Raw genomic sequence first — 10,192 nt, 5'->3', positions numbered from 1 at the left:
AATTAATAGATAGTTTTTAAAAAATTATTATTAATTATATAATTTGATTATTAAGTTTAATATATTGATAGAATATAATATAAAGACAAAAAATAGTTTTACTAATATAAAATTAAAACATTATATTTACATTGAAAAAACAATTAATTAATTAATTTAGCCAATATTAGTCAAATAATCATATTTATTAATTGAATTTATATTTACATTATTTAATGATATAATAATACTAAAAAGTCTGTAAAAATTGAAAGTAGAGTTAAGTAATTTTTTAAAAAGAAATACTACTTAATATTCTTTTGATTTGATTTAAAGATTTAAGTTTAATTTTTTTTAAATAATTAAACTTATAAAGATAAAAATTAAATTTTTTTATTTAGTTGTTATTATAATGAAATTCTTAATTATAATACTATTAAAATTATTTTATTTAAAATTAAAAATTACTTTTCTTTTGTTTTTTAAAATATTTTTCTTGATTACACAAAATTCTAATTAAAAGTTTATTTTATAAATAAATATTAATTTTTAGTATCCCTGTTTGAGTTCAATTTTATTTGCCAGTACCGAGACAAACGGCAACACCCAATAGGCCAACATTGATACACAACTGTCCCGGTTCACAACAGGCATTACCGCAAGCACGTTGACCTATTGGACATATTGCAGGAATACCCTGAAGTACTTCAGCTGATACTAATAATTAAATTTATTATCAATTCATAAAATTACTATATATTTTATTAATATTATATATATAATTACCAAAAGGTGGGCACCAACCGGGTCGGGGACAGTCCATAAGTACTTCTATTGAATTATATTTTATTTTATTAATTATTATAAAAAATACTGTATATTTTATTAATAATATGTATATAATAATCAAAATTTTAATTAGTATTGAAAAAACAAACAAAATTAGTAAATTATTTTTTTTTTGTTAAATAATTATGCAATAGAAACGAGTTATACAAACTGTATTTTAAATTTTACTAAAATCATTAAAAAATAGTCTAATTGATAATATCAAACTATTATTAGTATTAAATATTACTTTTAGTTAACTAACAAAATTATTATTAATAAAAATACTATACAAAGTAAAAGTATATGTCTAAATTAGTAAAGTTTATTTATATGCAAATAGATTATTTTTTGGTATATTTTTATGTAAACATTTTAAAATATTAATTAACCTGGGTCAGCATCTACTCCAATATTGGCTTCATTAACATTAGCATCCACTTCATCGTTTGCATCCAATACTACAAAATAAAAATAATTTAAAAATATGAGTTTAATTTATAATGATTCATATAAATACAAATACTGTTAATTAAATATATAATTTAAAAAGAAATAATTTTTAATAATTAATATATATATATACGAATATCACTATAATTTGTTAACTGTTAATACTACCATAAAGTGTTGAAATAAACAGAGTTAAAACTATAAAAAGTAGACGCATTTTTTATTGATACTACCTAGATAATCTACAATTAATTTAGTAATAGAATATACATGTATATTCATAGTATTACTAATCTTATATACCTAAAATTCTGTAATAATTAATTTTTTTAAATGATAATTTTCAACAATTAATGATAATTCAATAATATAATAATTTAAACTATTTTTCGGTGTCATAATACATGATATTTATGTTTTTGTTTATAACATCAATGGTCATTTAAACTATACTGTAAATTATATGCAAATATTGTTAAATGTTTTTTTGTATTGACTTAAAACTTAATAATGTTTGGCAATAATTAATTTTAAAGTTTTTTTTACTTAATTATATAGATATTTATGATTATGTACTATAAACTTGTATATCAATTTAAAAATTATTCTTATACTAGTTTTTAAACATTAAAGAAACAATTTGTAAAAAATTTTAAAAATAAAAAAAACCATTATCATTTTTATCAACTTTTTCATTTATAATTCAATTATGTCAATAATGTAGACATTGAGTTATTTATGTTGAAATAATATTTTTTACATTATCATAAAAATAAAAAATAATAAATTTTGATAAAATGATTGTCTAGAAATTACTATTTAAAAATTGTTAGGTTATAAAATATATAAACACATACAGTAAAGTTTAGTAAAGTAGTAATAATAATATCAATAATTTAAAGTAATTATTTAATTTTAAGTATCAACTTTTATGAAATTATGAAATATAAACTTTTTCTATTATATACTATATTTTGTAAGAATAATATAATTTTTTTAAACTTTTTAATTATTAAAAATATTTTTTTTATATTTATAATATAAATTTTTTAGACATTAGTTCACTATCAAGTTTACCTGTACAAGAAAATAATGGTATAAAATTTTTATAAATTTATTTATTAAATTAATATATATGTTTTATTATATAATTATTAGCAAGAACATTTGTAGAATGTCGATCGGATCAACTTTTTTGTTGGACAGCTTGCTGTGACCTGGATCAAACTTGTTATCATAATTTATTAATTAATATTTGTTATAATGCTACTACTACAATTATTATAGTTAAATGAAAAATATTATTTTAATTTAAAATACCAATATATTTTCAATAAATGATTTAAATTTAATGTATTAAAAATAATTTATTATTAGTATATTATTGTTTTACTAAATACTACTTATTTATGTAATATTAATGTATTAAATATTAATTTATTAAATATTAGTATTTATAAATTAAAAAATTAAAATAAATAATATTTTTTCCAACAAACAAATTGGTTATTCAATTAAAGTCAACGCTTAGACGTCTATCAATTGGGATGACGTGAACATTAGGTCTGTCCAATGTTCAGTCATCCGATGGCAAACCAGTTGGCCGGATAGGCAATCAATGTAGACAACGTTGACTTAAGATAATCTGATAACAAACAACCGATGACCAACCCATCAATGGTCAACCAACCGTACAATGCATGTATTTTATCAGGTATTTTAGACAAACATTAACGAAAATAATTTAGTTAACAATTTTTAGTTATATTGATATAAAGATATAAATTATACACAAACGTTATATTTACTTCTACTTTTAGTCGTCTATTTGTTAAAATATAATTTTATATTTTTATAATTATTTATATTTAAATTTCTTTTATTTTTATTTCCATATTATTATAATAAAATTTTAATAGAATTTTTTATGTGATATTAAATTATAGATATATAAATATTTATTAACAATAATAATTATAAAATAAACTAATAACTTAGTAAAACTAAAGTTATTATTTAAAAAATAAATAAATTCACATTTTTAAGTTAAAATAATAAAAGAACTTTATTTGAAATCTTATTATAATATATTTATTAAATAATAATAACTAATTATTATTAATAATAATAATAATAATACAATACTGTTCAGTCTCTATTGTATTGATTCAAATTGTTTGTTTGTCAGACTATTTGCCTAATCCCAGACAAACAGCGACTCCCAATAGTCCTACATTAATACATGCCTGTCCCGGCTCACAACATGAGGCACCGCACTGGCGTTGACCCTCAGCACAAATAGCTGGAACTCCCTGTAGAACTTGTTCTACTATTTGTGTCAGTTGTTCTATAGATAATAAATAATTAATTTTATAATAATAATAATAATAATAACAATAGTGTACCAGGTGAAATTTCGACATCAGGTGCCGGTGCCGATTCAACAAATGCTATATATATAAAAAACATAAATTGTTAAAAAAAATACTATTAGTATACTAAACAAACTAATTTTATTGTTATATAACTGTATAATAATTATTTATTGTAAAAAATAATTTTAAAAAAACATTTATTACTTACCGTATACGGCCAAACTTAGAACAGCCAATAATATTGTTGAGCGCATAATGTTATATTTAGTAAGTTAATTAATTTTCTTTTTAAAATTATTAAATTTTAATATTATTTAAAATATATCTATAAAGTGGTTAATTTTTGTGGTTTATATATTATTGGAATATAATTGCTGTGTTAATATAAAATGCTAAAAATTTACTAAAGTAGTTAAATATTATTTATTAAAAATACAATATTAATGCAATGATAAATTAGAATTTAATTTAACTAATTGTTTAGATTATTAAATGATAAATAATATTTTATTGAATTTTTTAATGCTTTCTAGAAAAAAAAATTTTTCTTTTGTAAAACTTTTTTAAAATAAAAATTATTTTGTTTGTAATAAATTTGTAGTTTAGATTATTTTTATAAATAAAATAATATAATATTTGATATTTTTTTGTTAAACTAATAATGATTATACTAGTGCTAATTTATAAAACTATATTAATTATTTTTTAGACTTACAAATAGATTTTAAAATATATTTATTTATTTAAGCATTTTATTCAAATTTAAATTAGTTTATATAATTGTAGTTAATTTATTGAGTATAAGGCATTAAATGTATGATCAGTGGTGTCTGAGGACTGACCTAAAATAGGTCAACAGATATTTGATAAATAATGAAAGTATAAGAAAGTGCTAAATAAACCAAAAATAATCAATTTTATACTAATTGTTAATAAAATTATTTGTTAAATATTTCAAATTATTTTAAACACAGCAAAAACTTTACATTATCTTTAATATATTGTAACAATTGAATAACAATCATAACTGATAGTTTATTTAATTATTGTCAATTACTTTCGTCAATATTAGAAATTTTTAAATATTTATTGTTTGAAATAAAATAAAATTTTAAATAAGTTTACACTCATTAAATTTGTTATTTTCTATTTGATTTCTTAATTAAAAATGATAACTAAATATTTTTTAATTTATAATTTTAATAAAACTTATTTTAATATTATAATTTATTTTATTAAAAAAATTATATAAAGTAGTTTTTATACTGTTATATTAATAAATAATGCATATCTGGTCTATAAGTGAAACATAATAATGGTATAATAATAAATCAAATTATTTATTAACATATAATTTATTTAATTTATTAATAGAAATAAAAATTATTTAAATTTTTAATATAATCATTCTTATTAAATAATATATTAAAATACTTTATTTAATTATAAAATGAAATATTAATAAAATAATGAAATAAAAAATATATCAATTATTTAGAAAACTTGATTATAACAAATTAAACTATATTTTTCATTATAATGTATTGATTGATAATTGCTTTTAGTGTCCACACTATTATTTTTTATCCCAAACAAATAGCGGCTCCAATCAGTCCGACATTAATACATGCCTGACCCGAGTCACAGCATGTGGTACCGCACTGGCTCTGTCCCTGTGAGCACAGGCCTGTAGAATTGCCTGCAAAAACACCCTGTTCAATTTCATCGAATAGTTCTAGAACAATTTACAACAACAAAAATAAATATAAAATTACTTTTTAATTTGCATATAATATTATTAGTATTATTTATAAAATAAAATATACCTGGTGAACTTTCAATGTCAACTGCAGGTGCCGAATAAACTAATTCTAAAATAGAAATTATTTTATTATTATTTTTTAATATTTATAATAATATTTAAAACAATTTAATAATATAATAAATTATTCAATAAAAGTTAAAAATAGTTTACCATATACGGCCAAACATAAAAAAGCCAATAATATTATTGAACGCATAATGTTAGATTAAATAAATAACTAAATAAATTACAACAAAATTATACAAAAAAATTATTTAAAATATATCTAATATATAGATAAGCTTTTGGCTTATATACTATAAGATAAATGCATAATTATTGTTTTAATATAAATGCTAACAAATAGTAATGATTCATTGAAAAATTTAAAATTTATTATAAGTAGGCTGTCCATTTAAAGTTATTTAACTATTTTTACATATTCTATTAAATATATGAGTATATCGTATAAAAAATAAAAAAAATTATACAAAATTTTATATCGTCTATAAATAGAGTTCATGCAAATTCCTTATCGCGTTCACTATATTCCCTGCTCTCATGCAATTCCCAGAGAATTTATTTTGTTATGCAATCATCTATTGAATCCTAAATAACAAAGTATATTATAAGGTTTAAAAATATGAAAAATTGATAATAAAAAATTTAACATAATTTAGTGCTAAAATCCATTAATTTAATATAATTTTAAGTGATAAAAATAAAAAAATTATAAATTATAAAATTAATAAAGCAATTATGTAAAAACTGAAGATAAATAAATCATAGTTCAGAAAAATATTGACTACAAAAACTATTTTGTGTTATTATGTAATAGATTTAAAATATTATTGATTATAATTATTGTTTAAAAATTTTAGTTAAAAATTGTGTCATAATTAAGTTATAATATATATTATTATTTTATTTATAACACAATAAATCTTTGATTTTTTAAAATTTTCAAAATAAATATACAGTATGTTTTTATAATGTTTATTTCTATTTATGATTATTATCACAATATACTGCATTTAATTTATACTTTATGTTGAAATGTTTACAATAAAAAAAATAGTTTAATTATTAACTTAATTTTCAAAAAAAAAATTCTAGACAAAGTAATTAAGCTAATAATTGAATCTGAATTATACTGATAAACAACATTATACTGTTTATTGTAAACATCTATCTATCTTATCATTATTTTTTCAAGAAAAATAAAATAAAAATAACTAGACTTACAATTAATGTAAAAAACATTTTATAATATTATTACAAATTAACATTACCGGTAATATTATCTGTTAATTATTATGATAGTAGTAGTAGTAGTAGTAGTATATGTGCAGATATACTATAAGTGCAATGTTACTGGAGCAACTATTATTGTCCATGAACTTTACAGAGAAATTACATTATTAGTTATACTACCGTATCGTAAATCTAATAATTAAAAAATTTTCTGTTAAAGCAAAAAAGCATCAAGGGAAAATTTTGAGCATTATGTCTACTAATAATAATTTTATTAATTTACGTAAATTCAATATAAAAGTTAACCCAAATTATCACAATATTATGCCAAACATTCAGTTAGAAAATAAATATTTTGATAAATTGGAGGAATTTATGACTAAAACATTTACATTGCTATCGCCATCGTTTCAATGTTATATATCGGGATCCCGTCCGCCTGGGAAACGAGTTTTTCGATTGATTGTCATAAAAATGGCCGCAATATCTTTTATTGTCCGCTACTTTATTGCCATCCAATGGGACACTCCATACGTACGAATGGCTACCAGTAATGCCAATCATATTATGGGTAACAGTACACTGATATCTAGTGTACTAGCACTGGGACATCTGGTCGGTGTATTGCTAAACACTGGTATACAATATTATGATCTGAACGGCAAGTTTACCGTAATAGACTATTTGTACAAAATCCGCCATGGTCAATTAGATAAACATAATATGTTAAGAGACAAATATAGACACAAATTTAACAAACAAATGGCGCTAATCACAAAACACGTTTCGTGGCCAATGCTCGCACAGTTCTGGACCAACTCGTGTATACTGTTTTGTGGGCCACCCCTATTGGCATATATAGATGATCCCGTGAATACAGAATATTCAATGTGGAGTATCATTCCGTGGACAGTGGTGTCAATGATAGCCATATTTGACTTTTACTCAGTTGTACTGTCAATGTTTCGTTTTTGGTTTCTATCGCTAACTTTTCTCAAATACCAGTTCCAACAGATCAACGACTTGATAGTACTGTCACTGAAAATTCAAGACAATCGGCTACTCAATAGGGCTTTCCTTCTGCACAACAATTGTTGCCGACATACGTCTAGTCTAAACCAATCGCTTAACTATTTCATACTAATCATGTATATCGGGGCCCAACCGGCACTCAACATATTGCTCTATGTTAGTCACGCACCCGACACACTATTGTATACCCGTTTTGCTGTAGCTGTCATACTGTTTGCCTGTATGTTTGCCATATTTGCGGTCAATCTATTGTGCGCTTCGATCACCAGCGCTGCCCATCGTTCCTATAAACTACTGTTCCAGTCATTCAAATGGTCGTTCCTATCATTGGACAATAGACTGAAAATTTATGCTTTCCTGGAAAAAATATCTACCGGTCCAGACATTGGTTTCTACTGTTATAAATTATATCCAATGAATAATTATCAATTTTATAAATATATGTGCGGTTGGGCCTATAATTATGTGCTAATTATGAATCTTATTGTTAATTCAATACATCAACAATCAGTATTTAATGTTTTGATTGATAAATAGTATTTAAATATTTTTGTTTGTTTATATAATGTCTAAATTATTTTATAAAAACTCATATTTATGATTATTAAATATTTAAATATTTTTTTAAATATTGTTTATAAATTATCAGTTTATGTGAATTAATAAATACAAAAATTATAGAAAATTTCTAACTTATTAGTTAGTAATCATATATATTATTTTTGGTTCGGAAATATTTTCTAAACTAATTATTAGATATTTTGGAAATTTTTATTCAAATTGTCATTATTTAATGTAATAATATGTTTACTAACTTTAGTATGAAAGTCCCAAATTTATATTATTTGTTATCTCAAAATCTAAATAAATAAATATATATATTGTAATCAAAAAATAGATAATTATAAATATTGTTTATCCGGAACAACATTTATCAATTTCAGTCGTAAATTGATATTAATTTGTTTATTAAATTATAAAATATTTTATTTATTATTATTTTTTTAAATGATTCTTATCTTTTATTATTAAATTATAAATTATTAAGTAAAATTTTATTTAGTTTTAGTACAGTATTTATATGTATTTTTAAAAATAACGTATTGCTTATGTATATATATCATATCATATCATATCATATATGTTAACAAAATTAAAATATTATAACTATAATTTGTTAATTATATCAAGAAAATAATATTATTTAAAAAATTGTCCTTGACACGTGTGTTTGATGAAATTATATTTTATATAATATATATAAATTTGAAAAATAATAAAAAAATGTTATCAATTCTAAAGGAAATGAAACTAATTTATATATTATATCATAGTATTTATCAATTTTATTAATTCACTTCAAGTAAATCAACTAAAAACTATTAGACTGTTTGTCTTTATTTGACGTTAGCTTTGATAAACAACATGTGTTTGTATTTTTAAATAAAAATTGTAATTAATATGAATATATTGTATATATACTTAATATTAATAAAAGTACTGTATATGAATAGAAATCATTTTATTTACTTTTAATGTACACTGACTTTAGATTTTTACTAATGATTAAAAATTATTTGTTAGTTATAAATGTTTTATTTGAATGACTTTATATACAGAATATTAATATTTAAAACTAAAAATAATTATAATAAAATTATTTTTACAAAAATATAATATTATTGATAATTAAAAATCAGCATAGCAATATAATTTTTAATTATGCATATTATAGTAATGAATACTGTATTTATAAATAAAAATAATAACCTTGCATTATTGTATAATATTTTTATAATTTTAACTTAATAAAACATTTATAGTGCATGCATATACTTTATATTATTTTAATATAAATTTATAAGATGCTTTGCATTAACACTAACATAATTATTTTATTTAATTTATACTGTAATAATTTTACATTTAAATTTGATTAGATAATAACAAAAGCAAACATACAGTATATCAATAATTATTTATAAAATGGGAATTTCCACAAAATTACCCAAAAACCTACAATTTTAAACAAATTTATATTTTTATGTAAATAAATTTATTGCTCAATAATTGTAAAAAAATTGTATTATCAATTTAATATTATATTATAAAAAATAAATTATTATAATATGTCATATAATATCTAAATTAATATATATTTGAAACAAACATTGACTCTCTAAACAATATTGAGTTATTTAAAACTGTTTAAAAGTAATTAAGATAATACTTTATTAATATTTATTTTAAATCATTATTATTTTTATTAAATACTAAATTTAGCACTTAATTACACTAAATATATTGTATTAGTGATTAGTGTTCATAAATTAAATATACAATTTATTCAATAATATTTTATCAAATATTGTATTAGTAAACAGTTTACTATAATTTTTATTTAATCAATTATGTGTTTATGTTATGAAACACTATAGTAGTGTATTGTATTTAATTTAAAAGTCTT

General features: G+C 19.9%; 1 protein-coding gene across 1 annotated transcript; it reads right to left on the bottom strand.

Moving 5' to 3' along the window:
- Window positions 1-504: 504 nt before the first annotated feature.
- On the bottom strand, window positions 505-1,526 carry LOC128960421 (uncharacterized). Its single transcript, XM_054306495.1, has 4 exons — window positions 1,429-1,526; window positions 1,200-1,268; window positions 766-810; window positions 505-696 (listed from the first exon to the last, which is right to left on the bottom strand). Exons 1-4 carry the CDS (start codon window positions 1,475-1,477, stop codon window positions 554-556), a joined length of 306 nt encoding a protein of 101 aa, XP_054162470.1. The 5' UTR covers window positions 1,478-1,526; the 3' UTR covers window positions 505-553.
- Between the last annotated feature and the right edge of the window lie 8,666 nt (window positions 1,527-10,192).

Source organism: Oppia nitens, unplaced genomic scaffold, assembly GCF_028296485.1.
Source record: "Oppia nitens isolate AA-2021 unplaced genomic scaffold, nextdenovo-longstitch-racon4-pilon3 scaffold4_pilon_pilon_pilon, whole genome shotgun sequence".
NCBI lineage: Eukaryota > Metazoa > Arthropoda > Arachnida > Sarcoptiformes > Oppiidae > Oppia > Oppia nitens.
This window is presented reverse-complemented; position numbering and strand designations above follow the sequence as displayed.